Raw genomic sequence first — 23,944 nt, 5'->3', positions numbered from 1 at the left:
AAAAGGAAAGAAAAAAGGACTTACATTTTTCATCTTGAGATTTTTAAAGTATTAATATTATTCTTATGCGACACAAGTGTTTTAAAAAGTACATGCTCATTACTTTCAAAGATGAATGCAAAAATATTATTCTGTACATTTTTAAGGTTTTAAATTTTAAAGCTAAAGAGCTGTTTTTTATTGTAGCAGAAAGGCAATCCACAGTGTCTGATGAGTGAATCACCAACAGACAGTTATGAATTAGTGACACATGTATGGCTTCAGATTTTCACCCCTTAACACCACTGCACGAGGGAGTGAAGTCAAAGTCTCGACAACCTGAATGAAACACAAATTTACAGGGTAGATGTGAATTCATGGATCTCTGTTGCATCTGGCAGGCAAGTCAGTTGTGTTTCTCATTGATGAAGTGAGCATTCACTTGGGCTGGAGGGAGGGGGGAGAGGGTGAAAAAATGCCAAGCTTAACTTCAATGCCAGCTACGTTGCCTCAAGCAAGCGTAAAAATACAGCAGTGCTGACTCTGTCAACACCTATTCTCTCATAGGTGGCAAGTTATTTAATTCTTAGGTACCCAATACTAGGCAAAAATGCACATATGTACAAAGTTCTTTGTTTATAAATGCTGCTGATTTACATAGTTGCCATGAGGAATTTCAGTACTTTGCTACCATTTAAAACCCAGTAACTAGCACTGGAACTTGTACATACTTGAAATATTATTATTCTATGAAGATTTAAAGCTGCATTTCTATTTTTAGGATATTAAAAAAAGAAAGAAAAAAAGGGATCTATCCTTCTTTTTCATTTCCTGGTTATTTATAATAGAAAGTAGATAAATATTTATGGGAAAAGTACTTGTGGGGGAAGGGTCTAATCTGATCTTGTCAGGTTGTGCATGCTTATCTCAGTTTTGTACGAGTCTTGACCAAACAGACCCTTTAGTCTTCCTGCAGCTATAATCTACTTCTGGTTAAAAGCCATCTCCATTCACATCCTACTCCTAATATTTAACTGAGGATCAGTTATAATGTGTTCATTCAGAAATGTTCCCTAAGTATACAGGAAAACAGGAAATTTTATACAGAGACTATACTACATGCAAAAAAAGGCTTGAATATGCAGATAGATATAGTTATGGTACCACAGTATGTGTTTACATGTGCACAGACATGAAATTTGAGAGAGAATGCTCTTAAAACATGGAAATTATGAAAGGAGAGGCCCAGTTAAGTTGGGAAAGCGTTGATTATGTGGGGCTCAGTATTACTGAACAGATCAGGACTCATTAGCCCGTTTGCCCTCCTGGAATTTACGGACACAATCCAAAGAGAGAAAGGAGTAGATTAATTTAATTTTTCCCCCTCAAATTGAAAGTAATCCAGATTTTAGAAGCCTAGGTAGCTTTGCATACTGGCACGCAGCAGGCATCTAGTAGTGGAAAGTGACAAAGGAGAGTTCTCACTCTCGGCTGCTGACTGCCTGCTGGCTACCAGCAGCTTTTTCAACCCTGTTTCCGTGGAAACTTAGGTTAGAATGGTGAAAATTAGGTAAAGGTAAGTTTTGTGGGTTTAAAGCACGCACTCTAATACTTTAAGAATCCTGAAGCAGAACTGGAAATTGGTAGATGAACTGTGAGCCTTAAATGGCCACCTTTGGTTCTCATTGCTACAGAAACAGAGATCTGATCAGTACCACTATAGGGATTTGAATTACGATTTTTTTAACCCATATATTTACTACACACACCGAGTTTGGAAAGCAGCACAGGTGCCTCCTCATGGAGAAAAAACCCACCTCTCTCATGTTACTGTCAGATTCCTGCTAAGCATCCAAAACCCAGCATTTTCTGTGCACACCTACTGCAGGCACAAAGAAGTTTGTGTGGGTAGGTAAAAGCTCAGAAACCATAAAGCTGAGCAAAATATGGAACTGAAGAGTTGCCAGGAGCATGAGCAGTGGTGAAACGTGACTGGCATTTGTGCTGTTGGAAGAAGTGATCTAAGGGGCCCATAAGCCAGTCTTCCTCCATTTTCCTGATCTAGCACCAGGGCTACTCTTGGTCTCTAGCTTCAGTAGAGTTGCATCCCTGAAGGCATGGTAATTAAGCAAGGCCAATAATAAATTTACACACAAGATCTTCAAAATCAACTTAGCCATGTATTTTCAAAAGGTACAGGAAAATCTTTATCCCTCTGTTGAAATAACCATGTAAACTAAAGATAATTTCCATAAAACAAATACCAACAGGACTCTGATCTCGCTCAGGATGTCTGCACACTGGTGGGAGAGATGCAACTACAAGCTGCATATATTTATCCATGCTATCTTTAGCCGAGTGCAAGCATGACTAGTAAGGGAAGTGCATCCAGGGTACGTGAAACTCAGTACTGGCTGCAACCTCCAAAACTGTTTCGCTGGCTCACTCTGGGCTACCATAGCTACACAATTACCCATTTGATGCTTCCACAAATTGGCATGAGGTGCAACCAAACATCTGCACCTGCACCTGCACGGGTAAAGGAGGCATGCCCCTGCGTATCAGGGAATCAGAAATGACCTGCTTAGAATCAGCATTATTACATCATTGACACTGATGTCAGAATCTGCTATTTTGAATTCTAGTGCTAATGAAAGCAGTGAATCAGAGTCAGCAAGTATATAAATACCATCAACTACCCATACCAATTCTTGTAATCCAAACACAATTCCTGAGTGTGAAAGACAGAAAAATCCACTGATACTGCAAAACAACTCTGAGAAAGGTAAAGACATCTGTATGTGTACCTAAATGCATATATCTATTCGTAATAAAGGGGTGAGAAACAGTATTTTTTTCAGGGATTATTGAGGACGTGACTCTTGGACTTTAGTGGTCAGACCTGAAAGAAATATCGAAGGCACCATGAAGTAAAGGCTGATTGCATTTCCATTTAAAGTAAAGCACTGCTAGGAAACCCAGGAAAGTGTTAGCAACCGAAGTCTGAAAACCTCAGTCTTTATGAAGTTTCCTTAAAAAAAATAGCCGTAAGTGTAAAAATACCATTCCACAAAGTCTTTAAATCACTAAGTATGATGTTGAGTGCCAACATGAAAAAAAATGCAAGTCTTATTAATATTTTCCTCTTATTCCCTTTCCAGTGATGCTAAATCAGTTTTTAAAAGCCACTTTTCTTCCAGCAAACTAAGTTTTAAATACGTAATACTTTAAAACCTTTCTTTTGAAGATGCTACAGTATTAAGAGCTGAAATAAATTTGTAAATTTGAAAGATGTGTTTGATTCTGTATTTCTGTCCAACCCACAGCATCAATGTTTTTTTTTTTTTGTAAAAAAAAACACAAACCAAAACCAAACACAAACCAAACATATTTCAGTCTGTGTAAAGCCCACTCTTGGCATTATTTCGTGCTGGCTTATTTAACTCATGCAGGTTTAGTTTCTTGAAATCGAAAACAAGTAACTCAGCTTCAGCAGAAAAGGGTTTGAACCCACTGGAATTATAAAACAGACTGGGAGCTTTTCTTGGCTACAACAGGAACGCTATAAAAATAAATAGGATGTGAAGGAAAACCACTACTGCACTGTTCAGCTACAGCTGAGGTCGAACTGATGGTGGCTGAAACCTGGTACCTGCTAATGGCTGCTTTATGGCCTGTATCAAATGCATTTGATCAGTTTTCAGAAGAAAAGTACCCACGTCACAAATCTATTACTACAATTAGCAGTCTTGATGGTAGTCCTAGCAAAAAGGACAAGGACTGAATGAGCTATGGAAAATGAACTATCCTCTCACCTGCAGAGGTGGCTTTTCCAGGTCAGGGATAAAGCACACTACCAAAATAGTCTGAGAAAATAAGTACTGACACTTTAGTTTCCTAGGCTGTATCTTAGAATCACAGAATCATAGAATAGTTAGGGTTGGAAAGGACCTTAAGATCACCTAGTTCCAACCGCCCTGCCATGGGCAGGGACATCTCACACTAAACCATGTCACCCAAAGCTCTGTCCTACCTGGCCTTGAATACAGCCAAGGATGGAGCATTCACAACTTCCCTGGGCAACCCATTCCAGTGCCTCACCACCCTAAGAGTAAAGAACTTCTTCCTTATATCCAATGTAAAAGTATTCTAAAGTATTCTACAGTATTCTAAAGCAAGAAATTCATTAGAAAAAGTCAAACCACCAAAACCACCAAACAACACAATCAATTTCCTCCCTTTCCTCCTCCCCAATTTATATTTTAGAGAAGCAAGCCAGAAAATGTGATTAGGTCAAGATAAAAAGTGTTATACTAATAAATGAACAAAAAGATCAACTAAGAAAACAGAGACTTTAAGTACTACCAATATACCCCCAAATAGCCCCTCATATTTCAAAAGGAAAAAAAGCATAACAAAATAGCAAATGTTGCAGGGATAGTTATGGCAGCCAAGGCTGCACTTCCCCTGTACATTCTGATTTATGGAGGATAGCCTGACAAATGTCGACACTCTTTCTTACACTGGTAAAATATCTCAGCAATCTACAACAAAAGACTTGATTTTACCAGGTTTTTATTTCTCACGCAAAATTCCTCATTACTATTATTATTCAACTTCTGTTATTCAGTGTTTGTCTTCCCAGTGTGCCTAGGCAGGTAACTTACATGAGAAAAAAAAACAGGTTAAGACTCTGATTGTTAAAACTTGAAACAGTTCCAAGTCCCTCTGAGATGTTCTTGTGATGAATGGCACAGGCTAGAGCAGCTCTCAACTTAGTGGAAAAGCAGTTGTGCAGATAAAGACAAAAAATCAGAATTAGGAGGAAGGACAAAAGACACTAAAGCTTTACTTGCTTCAAGATGTATTAATAGTTTCAATAAAGATAAAAAGATTTGTCCCACTTAGCAGATGAACAGCTACCAAGAACCCCCATCTACCCACCTCTTCTTTTCATATTTTAATTTAGGCTTCATTCTTTGAAAAGCATTATCATTGGTAAGCATACAGGTTCAGGTAGAAGATTTTGTCTGGGGGTTTATATGACTTTTTCTATGACATTAACCAAGCAAGTTCATTAACACATTAACAAAAGGCATCATCGGGATGTTTCGCCACACCTTGATCTTTGTTTGAGATTCCTTAGTTTTGTATAAAGATCAAGAAGATGGATTTTAATCTAGCGAAAGAGGCAATATGTACACCTATCATTACAGCTTCTCTGAAGAGTCTTGCACATTTGCCTACTATAATTTCCCCATCTTTCTCACTATATTCTCATTAGGTTGCTCTTATTTCTCCCCCTTCTTTCACCTCTGCCTTTTTTACCTTTATTACTTCACTTTACTTTGTATTCTTATCCATTATCTCATTCCCTACAAGTGCATACCTTAACCAAGGTTAAGTTTTCAACCACAAGGTATGCAGCATCAAACATGCTCCCTTTCCTCTCAGACTTTTAAGCAGTTTGAACGTGATACTTACAATTGCTGATGGGCATTTCCTTCTAACAATCTTCTTGCAGATTCTGGCAACTTCCACATCATTTATCTTTGTTAAACTCTGCTGCTCAGAATCTGCACTTTATACTCATTCTTCTGGATCCTTGTCTCTTCAGCAAAGTAAAATCTTGCTATTCATTAGAATTTTTAATTCCACTATTTCCTGTCTGGGTTATTAAATTGTCTCTTACTGGTTTTTATTTTTTCAACGTGCTCTTCTAAAGATTATCTTCAGACATTTCCCACATTTCCGATAATTTCACAACGTTCCACCTCAACCTCTCCCTCTGAATTTTACTTCTGGGCTATGTCATCCATAGAAGCTAAACCCAGCTACTCATTTTTGGACTTCATACTGTGTATCCACTCACAACTCTCTGTTTTTCACAGCCCCAGTGAGTGAGAAACTTACCACCTCTAAAGTACAACAAGGCATTGTTGTTACATCCTTTTCTTGATCCCTTTGCACATAACGATTAATTCTAGTCTGTAATCTAGACCTAGCTCAGACATCCCTCTATATTTGCATATCTCAGCTCTTTTCAGATTTTGCTTATTCACTCTGCATAGCATCTCTAAGAAGTTTCTTATCTAGCCACTCAACTTAAACTCTTGACCATGTCCTCATCACTTCTATCTTAACATCACAATATTATTCTCTCTGCTCTTAGAAAAGAGACTTAGACTCAAGAAAATGCAGTCTTGCCCTATTAATATTTGTTCAGTAGGCTGCTGTAAAGATTGTTTTTCTTGCCTACAACTCTGATCTTGTCACCTCTTTGTACTCCTCCAGGTAAGTTGTAAGTCGTCTTTTCCAAATGCTTCACAAGAGTTTACTTCCATATTTTTATTCTCTCGTTCAATATTGAAAGGGCAAGTCCATTCTTTAATAAGCCTACCTACACCTTCCACTTTTCAAGCAAGCAGCTTTAAGATTTTCTTCCATGGTGTTATCCATGAACATTCACAAACCTGCTCCGTTATCCTTGAAACTACATTAAAATAGCATCTACAAAAACTGAAAAGAGGCTAGGCTGCTCTTGTGCCTCCAACTCTGTCTCTCATGTCAACTACAGTTATCCTCATTGTCCTTCCTCACCATATCTATCTCTAGTCTCTGACTGTAGACTCTTAACAGAAACTGCCTTTTTGCTCTGTGCTTCTACAATGCTTGGTACAACAATTCATGATGAAACCTCATCACATTAATGTGGTAATGAAAAAGAAAAAAAAATTACCAAAACCAACTATTGGTCCCTTTTAACTTGAGATATTTTATGATTCTATGATTCTACCTAGGTTTTCCTGCCTAAAATTTCCTTTCTAAAAGTGTCTGATAAAGTTTCATGTTTCCTTTATTCCTTATTCCGAGAACATATTTTCTCTCTTATTCTGTAAAATGTATTTTGCTAAAATTCAGATGGGAACATTACAGTTTTGTCTTCAAAAATTCTAACACTTCTAAAAGTTCTAACACTTACACATTTGTTGCTTACCAAAAGCTGCTAAATTTTTGGGACATAATAAATACACTGCATGTAAATACAACTGTTGCCGAATAAAGTTTTGCATTTTGTAGACACATCACAGCCCAACATTCAGCACATTCAGCGAGAGTATCTTGTATAAAAATGTTATTAATAAAAAAATACCACTGGTGTTTGTAAATGTGCCTGTTCACATCCCTCCTCTACATCAATTAGAATCTACATTCTAATTCAGTTTTTATTTAGGAGACTGACTAGTGTTTTTAGCGAGGTCCATGTAGTTCATTACACACAAAATGGGTGGTTCTTACATTCTAATTCAGACTGATACAGTTAAAAGAAAAAAAAGACATAATTTCAAAATGCAAGACAGCGTAAGCCCATGTGGCAAATCTTACTGGTAGGATCAGTGAATGAAAGCTATGTAAAAGTTTGTTTCATGAAGGAAAAGAAGGCAGTTTTTTGCCCTGTGGAAAGTAGTCTATCCATGAATGTGGGGAGGATAATCAAGGGAACAAGAAGAAAAACCAAAGAATGTGAAGCAAACCAGGTGGGTCCAGAAGGACTGGACTGGAGGAAAAATGAGAAAGAGCAGAAAAGATGTAATTCACAAGTGCTTAAATTCTGAGGGCAGAAGGGACCATAATAAATACCCAAGATTTCAAATTTCTGTATCAAGCCCATGTATCTCAGGAAATTAATACACGTTTCAGAAAGATATTGAACCTGATTTAAACATATTCACTGCTTAAGAAGCTATCACTTCCCATGGAAAATGTTCTACTGTATTATCATTCTGTCAAATCTCATTTTTTTCTAGACTGAATTTGTCTAGCTTCAATTTCTACATCTACTTGTAAGCTAGATTAAAGAGTGATCTTCTATTAAAGAATATTTTTTCCCCCACGAGACTTTCAGATCAAAATCAATTCATTTCTTCACAATCAAGTCATTTCTTTGAAAAGTTAAGTAAACAGAGCTATTTAATTCTCTCATTTCCAGACCCTGATTCACTCTTAAGCCTCTTTCGTGAACCCCACTCATTTTCAGTATCCTTGGTTAATGTTTGAATAACTGAATATTAATTGAAGATTAATGACTTAAACAAAGATAACACTATGAGCATCATTTTGTCAAAATTTAAAGTTTGTTCCAACTTTCCTATGTCTGTGGCAAAGATTAGGCAACAGCGCCCGTAAACAAGAAAGTGTGCAAAAGGTGCTCAATGACTGCCTATTAAGGTAGAGCCAAGGCAGACAAGGAAGGGTAGATAAAGATTCAATGGTAACAACATGAACCAGAACACAGTGCAAAAGTTGGCTAGTCTTTCTGTCCAGTCCAAGAGAGTACAAGAACAGTTTTACCAAAAGCAGGGTTTTTTAAGCTAAGAAGAGACCATAATAAGATAGCCAAGGATTTGATCAAGATGTACTAAAAATAACTCAACGCTATGCTTTCAGCTAGCACCTAGCTTTTCTCTCTATTCTCTCAAACACCTAGAATTTCCCCTACAAAGCTTGCTATCTTTTCAAGGTTTTTTTTTTATATATTCTTATGTGGTCGCATAAAGAAGGCAGATGAAGCTACAGTGCAACTTAAAATAAATTGCATCTCTATTAAGTCAACATAACTGGGTGAAATACACAAATAGGACAGGCTTGGAAGTTCATGAAAGTCAGCTAGTATGACCAAATGGTAAAAAAAAGATTATTTGAAACAAGACGTCATTCCTCCAAAAGTTGAAGTTGCACCCAAAGAAAGGATCAGAAAAACAGAAAATTTAATATAATAATAAAATTAGAGAGGCTAAAAATGAGTGTACTCTTTTTTTTTTGTTCTAAATATTCCTGCCAAGATAATCAGGACACAGAATGAGCACTCAGAGAGGATAACGACACTTCAGAGATGTGAAATTCCTTCTTTGCATGAGTACAAAGAATTCACTTCATTCTAGACAAGAAGCCTTTTTTGATGTGTCTTCTGTAAAAGGCAGTCCTGCTTTATAAACCTTGGGCTCTTCAAAGGTGTCACCAAGTGTTCAGATAAGGGTGATCTGGGTAACACATGCTGCTTCTGATTTCAAAAACTACTGGCAAAGACCCTCACCAACAACATTGAAGGAAAGTAGGCAGCCACTGGAGAAGAGTTGTGGCATGGTTACATAACAGAACAAAATACAGTATGATCAGAGGTATGGAAATGGTTTCCACCTGAGATGGCTTTCTGTGATAGAGTGCTACAAATTCACAATGGGCATGAACAGACGGACTGTTCATTCTTTCTTCCCACACATGCATAAAGTGATCAAATTAAGAGAATGGGAACCAGAAACCTTTTCTTCCTTACCAAAGAGCAGGAAACATTCCTTTTGGCAGCTCCCTCCTTGCCAATAGATGCTGTCATGCAAGAGCGTTACATGAGGAGACTGGAAAAGTAGTCGGAAGAAGGGAATTCCTTTAGGGTTGCTAATCTGACAAACACAAAAAGTACAACAAATATGTCTGCAAAAAGCTTGAATTTAGCAACATTTGGATCATTCTGATAAATGAAAAGCCAGTCTTTATTAAGGCTGTCCTACATTGATGTAACCTGTTGCATAACCAGTTGAAATCAGAAAGCTGGCATATTTGAAGAACACTGCAGTAAGGTAAAATATTCACACCTTGACAGTTACAGAGAAAGAGGTAATAAATGTAAGGGTGGAATGAGGATACTATAATTCAATGCTTTATCATTGAGACATCCACAACTACACTGATGCCATTTAGTCTTTAGAAAGATTTTCTTTTTAGGTTTAATTCTATAGACGCTTATAAATTCATTACATTTCTAAGGAACACTAAACTCTTGGATAAGATTAAAACCTATCTGTTAAACTTTAAGGCGAAGGTTGTCACTTTTGGTCACGTTGTTATACATTCTTTATGTGGATTCTAATGTTGACCACTGAATGAACAAAATATCTGATACATTATTGCTAATCAAATCAAATCAACAGGTCCATCACACCACACAGGCATTTCTCTCTTGATGTACTTGTTTACGCTCTTATGTGGAACGTAATCTCTCTAAGACAACTCTTAGCAAAACAATAACATTTGTAAATAACAGCAAATTCTACTGTCCAAGTCCCTGTTTCAGGAAGATTTTCACATTAAAAGAGCAGAGCAGAGATTCCTTGATACTGTTATTGCTAATTTAATCATTAGTGATCATTCAAGACAATGATATGATGCATGTCAAACTAACAGTTGATGGTACAAATGACGGCTATCAGGATAACTCATAGGCCACTCATATGTGGCCTTCAATGTGATTCATGGATAATTTCTGAACTGTGAAAAAAAAAGATTGTCAAACCCATACATGGTATTAATACACCTTAGCATGGGAAGTCATTATTAGTAACTTGGTGACATTACTGTACCTATTTCCAGTAAGCATAAGCAAGAAATTCTGAACATACCCACAGAAGCTAAAAATAAAATAGAATTGTATATCCACTGCTGAAGTAAACTGTTTACTAAATATCTATTATTACGTTATAACACGTAAAATGACAAACTGCCAGTTTGGCTTACAGTACAGTACTTTTAAACAATAATCAAGAGTTGGCAGAGAGCTAGATAAGTGCTCGTTTACTGCATTTTGTATAAATCTAAAGAAATAAATGTATGGCAGGATGTCCTAATCTAACTTCTCTTGGCTGATACTGGGTTGTTCCTTTTTGCCCCATACATGTTTTGGCATATTTTCCAAGTCTAGACTGAAATGTCTGGAACAGTTACAAACTGATTATCATACAGATAATTTCTGCTCCATGTGTAAGGAAAAGAGCATAAGATCCTGACAAGAGATGAAGAGGCAGTGAGAAGGGTGCATTCTGAATTATCTTTTATATGGAAAGAATCTTGTAAGATTACACTAGTCACTGTGCAAAGTTGCAAGTGTGGGCAGTGTTTAAATGATACGTTTAAATGAGGAACATGCTTTCTCCAGATTAATGTTGCAGTCACTTAAATATATCCCTATATTCATTTACCTGCAAGCTCTCATCAATGTAAAAGAAGTCACCTCATGTCACTTCACATAGCAGCGTTGCATTCCTCTCTACAAAGCACTACATTTTCTTGTGGGTTCCCCCCCCCCCAATTATTATTATATATACAACTCCCATTGTAGTAAAAGTGAAGCAGGGTTGTATTTTTCAGAGTTTACATCAGCTCTTAGTTTCTTCAAGGCCTTGAGAAATGATCAAATAACTTTGTTATTGCCTTCGTCACATGTCATTACTGAATCTGAAGGACTGATCCATCCATTAGCACTTCTCAAGTAACTAAGCAGAGCATAACCTTAATTTTGACAGGAGAAAGAAACTATTAATGTGTATGACAAAGTACAAGATGATCATTATATTGAGGATTAGAGAGTCATTTGAATATCTATTTTATAAACCTTTACACTGTTGCAACAGAGCTGCAAAAGCCTTAAGAATGTACAAGTAAAAATCAAATTATGTGTTTATTATAATGATCCTATAGGACTTCACTTTATGTTGTAATTTAATTATTTTATTTATGCAAATAAGGCCCCCAATGCTATTGCACTCAAGAAGTTAAACACTTGACATTTTTACTCCTTAAAACGCAACACTTTATGATGGCTAGATATGTTTATTAATTAGTGATTATTAACACCCAGTAAACAACATCATGTCTTGTAAAAACACAATCTTTCTTCACAGCGTGAGGCTGAAATCTATTATTCACTGATTCCATATGCTGAAATACACTCAAATGATCACAAATGACCTTAAGCATTAGATAAATGTAAATGAGGACAGGGCAGAAAATGTGATTTTGATTGATATCTAAAAGACCAGGTTTGAAGTCTTGACAAGGGATGAAATCTGAAATTTCATATAAAGTACATGGCAAGTGGAAATCTACAACATTTAAGCTTTTGGATGGTTGTACCACACAGCCTCTCCTCAGCGGGGATGAGATCTGAGACTGCTCACAAGAAGTGTTCGGCGCATGGAACCTGAAAGACCATTTCTGGGGCCTGTGTGACCTTTGTCCACCTGGCAGGTACTTATTAGGATGCAGAGATATATCTCTAAGTTATATGCACGTACACCCTAATGAAGGCAGAATTTTTCTAACGCTAAGTGCTCACTTAAAAGAACTTCTCCACACAGAATGGCTGCATAAGCATAGGGATAAATGATGTGAATGATAGCCATGAAAATTGTATGGGTTTAACCCTCTATGTTAATAAGCTTATTCTGCTGTAACAGCTTGCCTTTCTCAGCCCTTTTTCAGCTTTACTTTTGTCACTTTGAGAAAGACTGAGAGCCTTTTTGGAATGAGAATCATCCAAAAAAAAATAAAAGGAAGATTCAGACACACAAATAACTATTGGCTCTTAGGTGGCCATCTCAAAGCATATTCTAATTCTTAACCCTATACCATGAATATGAAGCCCTTTACAACTTTCAATACTACAAGGCATGAACACACTTCAAATTTTCAGCTGCTCCCAGTCCATACTGTACCTGGAGGTGCCTTAATGAAATACACAGTTAAAACAGCTAACCTCAGTGGCACCAACTACTGTAGGGTGGGTCAGGAAGAGTTCTGGAAGTTATGTGAAACTGAATTCTCTGAACCTCTACACTGCTCACCCTCCAGAGCATGCCTAGGGGGATAACTTGGAGACAACAGAGCTGGTGCACTATGACACAAATTCTGGGTGTGCCCTGCATCCTAGGCCATAGTCAACGAGAGAAGGGTCTCAGCACACTGTGTCCGGTTCCCACACTCCCCCCATCTGTCCTTGCAGTGCCAACACAATACTGACTGCACAGACGGGGTGACCAAAACACCTCCCATCGATACTCCAACAACACCCACCCCAAGGGCAAATGGGATTTGTTCCCACCCTGAATTCTCAGAGGTATTTAAATTGAAACCTGCCAGTCATTTAGGTACATTCATCCCGAGCCTCATATTCAGGACAATGAGTTATGTTGACTCAAGCAGCCAAATTTCAACCATGCACTTAACCACAGCTTGAAGAGACACAGCATACGTTAAAAAAAAATATACAATGGAGAGCTTATGTCACCAAGATTAATCATACTGCATTTGCTATGGTAAAAAGCATTTTTTTCAATAAGTCTTGCATCACTTACCCACTTGTACATACATGATGTCAGCATCAGTGGTATAGGTCACATTTTCACACTTCTGAACACGTTTCACATTAAATGCACAATGACATGCAAGAATCAGTAAGAGCTTAGTAGAATCTTACCAGCTTGATACTTTCTGAGCCTTAAACACTCCTGCATTTTGGTTTCTTGTGATGATCTCATTTACATCTGCAGCATATTTGTTAAGAATTATCTACAAAATTGGATCAGTAATAAGAGTAATAATAAACACTTTTTTCCATTGCTAATACCTTCATAATGTCTTTTATCTGTTTAGTCTTCTTTAATCTGTGCAAAGAGTCAGTCTTTTTTCAGAAGCATAAATTTTACACTGCCACTCCAGCACATCAGCCATATATATCTATACAGCAACTTGCTCTTGTTGCCTATGTCCACTGTCCTGTAGCTATAGAGGGAATTGAAAAAGACTTCCCATACCTTATATACATTTAAAGGCAACTGTTGCTTATAAACATAAGAAATCCAACACACAACGGGAGCACCTTAACCTTTAGGTTTAGTCCATTTGCTTTCTTGAGAATGGTTTGGAACCACCATAAAAGATAGTGGAAAGCAATAAATGCCTTTTCTTCCACAAAGGTACTGCAACAGTGCCTCAGCCTCATGTCTCAGCTTCTCTTAGTTTGGAAGATGAGGTAAGAAATTTGGGTAGCCATTCAGGCAGGCCAAAGCAAGTGCTGTCAAGGGAAGCTGTGCCAAATCATCTATGCCTAGAAAGATAATCTTCATAATCATTAGTGGTTAGCAAGATGCCATTGGAAGGAAAAGGTGTAGCAAGTAATTAAAAGCTGTGAGAATACTAAATGTCACCCAGTGTGGATCCATACATATTTAAAGTATTTGTTCTCAAACATAAAAAGTTATCTCAAATGGACAATTTTGGTAAAGATGTCAATATTTAAAGAAATCTGATGATAATTAGAAGATGTTTCTAGGTGCTCAAAATACGCTGAATTCTTTGCAAGTGTTTTCATAAGAAAATGGACCACTAGTGTCAGGCTCATTTAAAATATCACTGTATCTTTCTATTTACTTTGCTGAAATCACATATCTGGCCTTCATAACACAGCTGGCTATTTAAGGAAAGTTATTTTAGGAAAGCCTCTATCCAAACAATGTAAAAGAAAAGACAACTGATATTTCATGAAGCCAAAAACTAGAGATGGAATGACAGAAAACTGGTTTAAACAAATCTCTGTGGTTTGGACGTGCCTTTTAAATCTTTTCCACAATATGCAATGAGAAGTTGTAATGAATAGCTTATACCTGGTGAAGCAAAAGGAAGGCATAAATAATTCCATGCTTTGCTCGTTTTGAGAGTCAGAAGGAACATTGTTGATAAATTAGCTACACTGCACTTAAATTATGTAACTGAGACAAACTATTAATAATTGTTGTAAATATGTTAACACTAGCTTTTAAAAATAATTTATAAGCCCATGTTCAGACATTCAGGCTGAACACGACCTTTCTAACCTGAATTTCCCAGGACTGCTGAAAGATCCATACACTATATCTTAATGGTCATTACAGTGCACTGCAACAACGTTTTGTATTATTGATGCTTTCAGACAGTAGTTCAAGTCACTAGTGCATAGTGTGAGACAGAGCGAAGGGAGAAGGTACACAGCCTCTCTGAAATAGGAGGCAACTTTTACTCATCCTTGGATTTGGATGTATAGATGCTTCCAGTGTCCTGAGGAAACAGAATTTGTTGTTCATGACTATCTCATAGATATTACCTAAGCTGGAAAAATGTATCTGAATGCATATCACCCAAAATCACAAAGAAGAATGAATCTGATAACTTTGCTTATGCATATCCTTATTATTCACTTGAATATTTACTGTATTTTTCTTTTTAATACTTTCTTTATCTAAATGATCCTGAGAGATAAAACACACTAAACCAACAATGAAGTTTTGAATGAAGCTGAAAAGGCAAGAACATCTTCTTTATTTTATTGATTTTGCAATATAAATGATCTGTTAATCAATTAAAACCTGGCCATGATAAGCACAAGGAGTGAGTTCGAGTGAAGTCTTTTAAATGGATTAGTAACTCAAATAATAATATCCTTTTAAAAACTTCCATAAACCTCATGCATAAGACCACTGATTAATATAAAATGCAGCTACATATTTCACAGTGAAATGGTTAAAATGACAACAGTGAATTTGAAATTAACATATTCATAAAATGTTTTACCTTGTAGTATTTCAATAACATATCCTAATGCAGATATTGAAAACATATATAGTGAATGCTTCACGTGGCAGTAAGAAATGGAGAATAACATGAAGAATGTCAAAAATTAAAAGAAAAATCAAACCCTCAAAAGCCTGAGACTTCAAAAAGCAAAGCTGTTAGTTATGCTCACTGAATAGCGATAACAACAACAAAAACAACAATAATTATGATGATGATGATAATACAAAGGCAGATTCTCAGATGCAATGCACTATTGCCAGGTCGATTTTCAATTACATTTCACTGATGTATTCATTTGTTTCTTAATGTGCTCATCTTGCCCATTAAGAATAATTAGCAGGCTTGCTTGGTGATTTCCTGGCTTCTGACAGTGATTTTTTTTTTCTTTTTGTTGACAACCACTTTTACTTTTTGGAAAGTAATTTTTGGGTATTATAGTATGACTGGCATGTAATTTAAGCTTCCTAAGAAATTTAAAGGCAAGATGTAAACAGTAATTTTTAAACAAGATTATTTTAATCTATAATACCTACATAAAAAGCATAATACTAGGCATTAACCATTCCTGAAGAGCAAAATCTAGAAAGGAAAACAGTGTTTTAGCCCACGTTAATTTAATTTGGTACGCTAAGCAATTAAAAAATACTATCAGAAATAATAAAAATTAGCAGAAATACATCATTTTGGTCTGTGACATTTGGGGGCAAATATTATTTCCAATTACACTAGAAATTTTTACTGTTTTCAGTGAGTATGGCATGGCTGGAACAGATCTAAATTTAGCCTGAACTTCTGTTATAGTCAGTTACTATAGAAAAGAATGTAAAAGAAAATTACCATAAGACATCATAAAATCACTACTGAGGTTCATAAAACACATCAAATGCAAGATAAATTTTATTACGTGCACTTTTAAGAATACACTGCACCTACACTGTAAACTTCTTAGTCCGCTGCACTTTGGCACCCTGCTAATATTAAGCCCATTGTAAAACCCAACACAATAAAAGCACTTTGAATGCTGAGCTTTCAGAGCACCAAATGTTAAAAAAGAAAAAATAAATTCCTGTTAGAGCCTTCCACCAATCGTTCCTCTGAAAGGGATTCACTGGGTGAATACAGATGAAGAGTTCTTGTGAGACTTTTGGAAATGAAAGATATTGCTAAAACACACTGTGAAAAACTAAGGTGTGTTAATTAGAGGACATGAACAGTATCTTTTTCAGGAACGAAAGGACTTTAATTTGTTTCATTCCAAAGACTGAGTGAATACTTTTAGCACTCCCCAATTTTCCTGGCTACAGAAGGCTTCTAAATTTCAAGAAAGTTCAGGTATGTTTATGGAATCTGCTATGCAAGATATGTGCCGACTTGATGATTACTGAGCTCACCTGAAGCTTTCTGTGGGTGAAATGACCTTTTGTTCAATACCTGTCCTTCTAGAAAACATGGGTTTGTTTTGCTAGGCTAGTTTTGAAACGCTTTTTTCTCCTACATTTTTCAACTTCACAGTGACACAGAAGAAAGGCTGGAAGGGGTGATGCTGATTAAAACACACAGAATAATGAATAGTTCCTCCTCCAGACAGGAGTACAACAAACTAGAATTTAACAAAATTAGAACCCCTGGACCACAAGTGAGAGCTTGCATTTTCAAGAAAAAGACATCTATAAAAGCTTCCTTCAAGTTTTAAAAGATATGGTCTAGACTTGGGCATTTTTCCATTAAATTGTTACAGTGTTGTAAGTAATTATAGTTACCTCAGTTACCCCAGAGAACGGCTTCTTAAAGGCAGTACCTAACGTTACCACACTTCAATGCCTCCTATTTTAAGTCAGCAAGTGCAATTTAACTTACTTTTTTCCACTAAGTACTCATTAGCTCTCAAATACAGACAAAACTCAAATCTAAATAATTCTGATAATGCAGTGGCCAAAACCTGAAAAACTAGTGTCCCTTAAAAAACAAATGGAAAGATTACCAAGGAACAAAAGCAAACAGATATCTTCCTTTTTTCCCCCTCTCAATTTCTAAGGGCTATTAGCATTCCCTGTATATATCTGTTCTTGTTCTGTGCTGATATTTAATGTAGCCACAAATTATGCTCACTCATTCTCTCGTTTAGCCAAAGTCTAGTTCAATTTTCTGAACTACGTGTCCATATTAGAAGGGCATAATAGCAATTTATTCTAATGTAGGAAATCTAATAAAATACTTTCTACAAGGGACAGAGCAGTTTTACAATCTTACATCAAGAGAAACAATGATAAATTGATAATTGATTAAGCACACTAAATGGGTAATTTGTGGGCAGTTATAACTTCGCCGCAATAATGAAGCCATGCATTTCAATATACGCTGGGTAAGCTATGACAATATACAAATAGTGGCTTTAAGAGGCTAGTATCTGAAAGTAAAAAAAAAACAACCAGAAAATAAATCCAGTTCTGCAAAATGGATATATGAAGGGGAGCTAATGGCTTGATTCATTGCTATACCTCCTCTAACGTGAGGCATACACACTAGGAATCTTTCAGCACTCAACCACAAGACAAATAATATTTACTACTGTACTTGCTCTATACCAACATGTACATTTTTAATTAAAGAAGAAAACGTGGCATTTATTGTGGGGGAAGCTGTAGTTCTGTTCGACATATTCCTCATCTATTTTTTAATTACTTATTTGAGGACTTTTTCTTAATATACCCCATGCTGTCTGTCTTTATATTGATTGTTACTCAGCCAGTAAAAAGGAACGAGCACAACAAACCAGTTTTCTATCTGAATAAGGATACTTTTGATGGCCTTTTCATTTCCATCAGTTAACAGAACTTCTTTGACATCTGCAGAAATAGCAACCTGAAAAAAAGAGCACAGCAAACAATGAGCAAATATGCTTGTCTGTGTGGAAGTGAAGACAGGAGTGACAAGCCTTCAGTATCATGCTTCCTCACCTATTTCTCTGTAACAATCTTCAATCTTTTTTCATTTTATGTCTGCATTATTTTAATCATTCAATCAAATCAGTCAATACTTTTATCATTCCATTTGCGGGAGCCTCTATCTTGCTATCATTCTGTTCCGTAATTGCATTGTGACAGCCGATGATGGTATTCTGAGAGGCTTTCATTTGCGGGCTTCTGTTTATCTAGTAGAGCCATCATACAAGGCTGTCACTCTGCCTTTCAGCTTGCTTCTGTCTGACTGCCTGATGCCCTTCATATAACTTTGCATTGCAGGCAGATGGCTTTGTAAGGGTAATTTTTTTGTGAGCTTTGACATGCTCGCACATTGGGCTGTAACCTCGACACATTGTATAAGAGCGACAGGTTTGTCAAATGCCAATCAGTGTAACAATATGCTTTTATTTGTAGAGACATAAAAACTTGTCTAATGCACTGCACTGCTACATAATATCTCCTGAATACATGACTCAGAACCCAGAGAATGGTGAACGACTCTCCTGAATGGCCAATCTAATTCAAAAGAATCTAATTACCGAGAGCTCTGGATCATGTTTGTTGGTGTAATAATGCAGGCAAAACATTAGCAGCTATATCATGGTGCTCCAACTGTGATTCGCCAGGCTATTCCTGTATCTTAGCAAATGGGACTATAATCTGAAAAAAAAAAACATGCTTCGGCTATGGCAATGAAAGACAGACCGTACGTGGCCTGGAATGTCACAACAAAAGATATTGACTACACGGAGGTAAAATGTTTCTGCTCATCGAGGCAACCATAAAATCAATATGATACGAAAGCAAGTCAATCTAGAAGGTCTCTCAAGACTCTGCAGCTTGACCGCAGCTGAGGCTGTTGACAGTTCTCTGACCCAGCAGTTGGAGGCACTGGAACATTTTTCCTTTTGTTTCTTCCTCTGAATGGGATTGGAATTGAGAAAAGACCTACCATGAGCCCAGCCAAGCATGTCATGCCACCCCCTAGCTCACACACAGCAAGGTCCCTGAAAGAGAGAAAGGAAATGGTAGAACCCATACAAATTAGATGAAAATGGTCAGAGAGACATATATGTTACAAGAACAAATTGCCATCTGCAGTAAGAACTGAGCTACCAGGAAGTTGTAGAGACATGACTAGGCTACCTCATGTCGTTTTGCGTTTTAAAAATAATTATGAAATAGAAAAGTCACAAAGCAGGCAAATCAGTGGGGGTTCCCTCATTAGTGTTCAGTGCAACATTACCACCGCTGAGCTGAAAAATCTGAGAAGGTTCCCTTTTTTCCCTTGTCAATGGCTCTGTCTTTTAGAACTAAACTAGCTAGAGTAGCGAAAGATAATTGTTAGGAAAGGATAACAATGTTAATCCACATTCATTCTTGCAAAAACAGTTAGAGAAGTAAATGGGGAAATTAATATTATTTATATATCTCTCCATATAGTTATGCCTAAAAGCCTTTCTATATTAAAAAGAGAAAAGTTTTAAAACAAGCCATATACCACAAAACAATTACACATTAAGAAATCCGATCCTTCAATTAGCACTTAAAACTGCAAGTGACCTACAAAGAATGCTGTTATGAACAACGATGGGAACAGCAAACAGTTAAGCCACAGAAAACTAAACGAAGTTAGTGTCAAGAGCCTAAACTGAGCCCGAGCAGAGGGTTGAATACATGGTCTGAAAGGCTGCTTTTAACTTAGACCATACTGTGCTGTTATTAAGCCGTGCATCTGAAATATAATTTGGCGCAGAGAGCGTGCCGGATGGGAGCTTGCAGGGGGAGCCACAAAGAATGTCCTCCAGAGCCATGGCCTGCCCCAGGGGAGGAGGAGGGAGGGATGCTGACCCCGCGCTGAAACTGTGTGAAGTGGCATCTGGGGCAAGGCACAGCCTCAGTTTAGGAACATGCTGCTTTATAGCTAAATCTGCGGCAACTGTTACAGCTGGCAGAAACCTCCCCATGGAGACATTTCTGACAGTCAGAAAATGGAATTTAAATGGAATTTCAGCTAACCAGAATTTTTTAATTATTATTATTTTTATTTTTATTTTTTGGGTACACCTTTTCTTGTCCTCTATAATACCAACATTTTGAAAATCAATTTTTTTATGTGAAAGTCTTACCACCCTACTCACTCGACATTGATATTTAGGAAGAGCATCTAGGAAGCCATATCAGTATCAGTATACAGATGCTGGTATTTTGTTCACTGAGGCCAGTGGACTAGGCTGTATGACTGTATATTAATGCTTGCTGCCTGTCTGCCTGCAATAGATTTATTTTTCTTAGACGCCACAAATTTTACCCGAAAAAAGTCTAGTTGTCCTATTTAATGGAAATGGGACAAAAGGCATAGTTCAGAGGAACACTCTGTACATAAACCCAATGAGAATATAAAACAGATGCGGGAAATGTGCAGTTTGTGCTTTAAATAGAATGATCATAGCGTTTTCCCCACACAAGTTTTTATTTATCTAAACCTAACACATCGCATATATAAAAAATATATGCATATGGTTACTTATGTAAGATTTGCAAGCCCCTTAATCCTTTATAAGAGTCACACTTATTGAAACAAACACAGAAAGTATCTAGTGCGGGGGGGTTGTTGCATTTTGAACCAAACTTGTATGTTCACAATATACTTATATATGTACATATATACATTTATGTGTGTAATTCATTTAAGTGCAATCAGCACTGAAAACATAGCAAGTTTTTAAAATTCTATCCTTCTCTCAGGCAATATTTAGTGACATTTATCAATGAAAATTAAAATCTCATCTGAGCGAACTGTTGAGAGGGCATAATCCTGAGAAATCAACTGCCCATTTCTTCCATGGGAGTTCGAGTGATAGCTGGCTCCGAGTGTCTAGGCTTGCATAACCAAACTAGGAAACTACCCTTTGAGTGAGCAGCACTGGGAGGTTTCCTGTGAAGAGCCTCTAAAAACAAGGACAGAGCATGAGCCAAAGCATGGGGCTGGACTGCAAAGTGTTACAGGGACACCACTACGACAGCAAATGTCACACATCCACCAAACGCAGAGGGAGGAGCTGCAGTTACCAGATCTGGTGTGTTAGCTGCCTCTTCTAATGGGGTGGGCTTTGTTCAGGTGGTGGATGGAGTAGAAATGAAGCAGGGCACGCTTTGGTGCCAGGTCTTTGATTTCAGACAGGACTCTGAGTAAGCTGCAGGAACCAGCTCACAGCTTTCAGCTTTGGTACAAGAGGCAAGGACTTAGAGCTTGGTCTTCATTATTTTATCAACACTGTATGTACGCAGACTGAGGGATTTTGTATACTCCAAGCTGGTTTACTTGGTATTAGCCTTGCACCCTCACTCAGAACACAATTTATGCCTCCAAATGCATTGTTATAATGGCTTTTCTTGCACCCCATTCATCCTTTGGACAATGAAACTTCAAGGATTTCCAAGTGCAAAGCTCTGTATACTCAAGGGGAAAGAGAGAGGATACAGGGTGGATTTTCTTTTTAGGTGTTTCTACTGGAGCCTTGATAACTGTCTTCTACAAGTTTAGAAAATGTGAAAAAAGAATAGCAAACAAAAGTGCAGCATGTGTCAAAATTGTTTCACAACACTTAGATACAGGTGTAAATTCCTCCATTGCTATAAGCAGTGATTATTATGTATTTTATCCGGTAATATTTTGCTTGCTTTCCCAACAGATGTTAGCTTAAAGAATGTCGTATTTTTCCTGACCTTCACAATCAGTACTGATCGATTGGAGCTTCACTTTTGTTTCCCAAAAATCAAAGTGAAATAAAACGCCTTGAGTGGAAATCAAAAGTCTTTGACATATAACAGAAAGCTTGCTGTGCAATATTAGTACCCAAAGGCAGCTCAGAATTCTTTGTTAAGAGCAACATGCTTTCACCTTGAACATTTTAAATTTAATGTGAAGACTTAAATCATAGCAGTCTTTACCATGCAGATACAATAAAACTAACAGATTGGAAAATATCTTTTTATGTTGAACTCTGTACCTGAATGTTTCATTATGCTTTAGGCAGTAGTAAGCCAGCACTTCCTCAGACGGCCAGAGACCTATAAAACAAAGATATTCACCTTCTTAGAACACTTTCTTATTGTCTAAAGTAATATTTGAATACATATTACCATTTGCAGACCTCTACCGTTTCGTTTTCTAAACCTGTCATAATACCATAGAATAAAAAACAAATAAGACTTTTAATGGAACATTTCTGATTTAAGCATGGGATCTGAATATTTCATAGATCTCATCCTGACTAATTGGAATAAGTCTAATCAGAATTAGACTAATCAGAAATCTACTTTATAGATACACACACATAAACATACACAATATATCTATACATATCAATGTCAAGACTTTAAAAGTTATATAAAATTTCATTCCACAAAACTTCTGATATTTGGGGCATTCACATGAACACCAGTGATGTTGCCACCCTGCCTTGTAGCCTGTTCCTAACAGTGGACAGGAGCCCCTACTTTTTCATTAGCTGTGCTCTCCAGTCATTTCATTTCTTTCCAGTTTTTCATTAGCTTTTTTTCTCTTTGGTTTTGTTAGGAATCAGTCCAACTGTAAGGGACAACTGACCAGCCACACATGCTAAGGCCAAATACAGGACAAGGGCAATAATAATGCAGTATAATTTCTAGTTGTGGCTCAAGAAGTTCCTGTGGGGGAGAGGAGACACAAGTTTAAAGTTCTGTTTAATAGTTGCCAAAGGATTTTTCTAGTTGCTCTGTGGACTGTGGCAAACTTTCCATAGCTGCACCATCCTACGGCAGGAAGCACCACACTTCTACAGTGCTGTATAAACACCTCCTCTCTCTTGTTTTGTACTTGCCTCCCTGTCATTTTCATTTGAGGCCCTCGAGCTCTTACATGGAAATAAACAGCAGCAATATTGGTTTTTGTTGTTGTTTTTTTTTTTCCCCCATGAATAATCTGTATCATTCACAACTTTGTAAGTTCCCATCATAAAACTTACACTGGCCATTGTTAGCATGGCAAGTACTTGGAGGCACTGGTCATTGACTTCGAGGCCTCCATGCACATTTACCCTTTCAACACCATCCACTCATGAAATTCACTGTTTCATCAGACCACTTTCCCACTTGAACATCTAAGTGAAGTGCTGTGGCCCACGGAGAGGGCATCACAGATCCTGCATGGCCTGCGCATCTCCTGCAGGCACCAGTCTCCATTGCTGGAGGGAGCCTGGGGAAAATGGGCTTGCATTCAGGCACTTGAGTTAGGTTTCCAAAGTTAAGGGAGGATAAATGAAAGGCAAATGCAGCCAAATTATGGTCGCATTTGCTTTCCATCTGTTGTTGCCTAGCAATGAAATAACATGCTTACATGTCTATCCACAGGTAAAAAGCAGGGGGAGCTTCCCCCCACAGCAGACAGCCTTACGAATTAACATGACAGAAACTTAGTATTATGAACTACAGACAGTTTTCATAAACTTAAAAACAAGTGAGAGCATCCTTTAGATATTTCTAGACAGGTAAACTGAATCCCATGCAGCTTGCTAGGTATG

The 23,944-nt window shown here is 37.2% G+C and overlaps 1 protein-coding gene and 1 long non-coding RNA gene across 5 annotated transcripts in view; one reads left to right on the top strand and one right to left on the bottom strand.

Annotated features, from left to right (window-relative positions):
- Positions 1-23,944, bottom strand: part of CAMKMT (calmodulin-lysine N-methyltransferase) — a 208,922-nt gene that overhangs the window by 19,822 nt on the left and 165,156 nt on the right. For 3 of the 4 annotated variants that reach the window (XM_062636993.1, XM_062636994.1, XM_062636995.1), the window contains exons 4-7: positions 22,394-22,454; positions 19,333-19,387; positions 18,216-18,279; positions 13,286-13,352 (exon numbers count right to left, since the gene is read on the bottom strand). In XM_062636993.1, coding sequence (XP_062492977.1) covers positions 13,286-13,352; positions 18,216-18,279; positions 19,333-19,387; positions 22,394-22,454 — 247 coding nt within the window. Of the gene's footprint in view, positions 1-12,524; positions 12,736-13,285; positions 13,353-18,215; positions 18,280-19,332; positions 19,388-22,393; positions 22,455-23,944 lie in introns of all 4 variants that reach the window. The other variant, XM_062636996.1, reaches the window with a different exon arrangement.
- On the top strand, positions 12,729-14,864 carry LOC134173212 (uncharacterized). The gene is made up of 3 exons (XR_009968173.1): positions 12,729-12,841; positions 13,785-13,840; positions 14,777-14,864. It is a non-coding gene; the product is annotated as an uncharacterized LOC134173212 (long non-coding RNA).

The sequence above is a fragment of the Pezoporus occidentalis genome, unplaced genomic scaffold (assembly GCF_034315485.1).
Source record: "Pezoporus occidentalis ecotype Australia unplaced genomic scaffold, CSIRO_AGI_Poc_V1 ctg50, whole genome shotgun sequence".
Taxonomy (NCBI): Eukaryota; Metazoa; Chordata; class Aves; order Psittaciformes; family Psittacidae; genus Pezoporus; species Pezoporus occidentalis.
The sequence above is the reverse complement of the archived record's forward strand: the minus strand, read 5'-3'. Positions and strand labels throughout refer to the sequence as shown.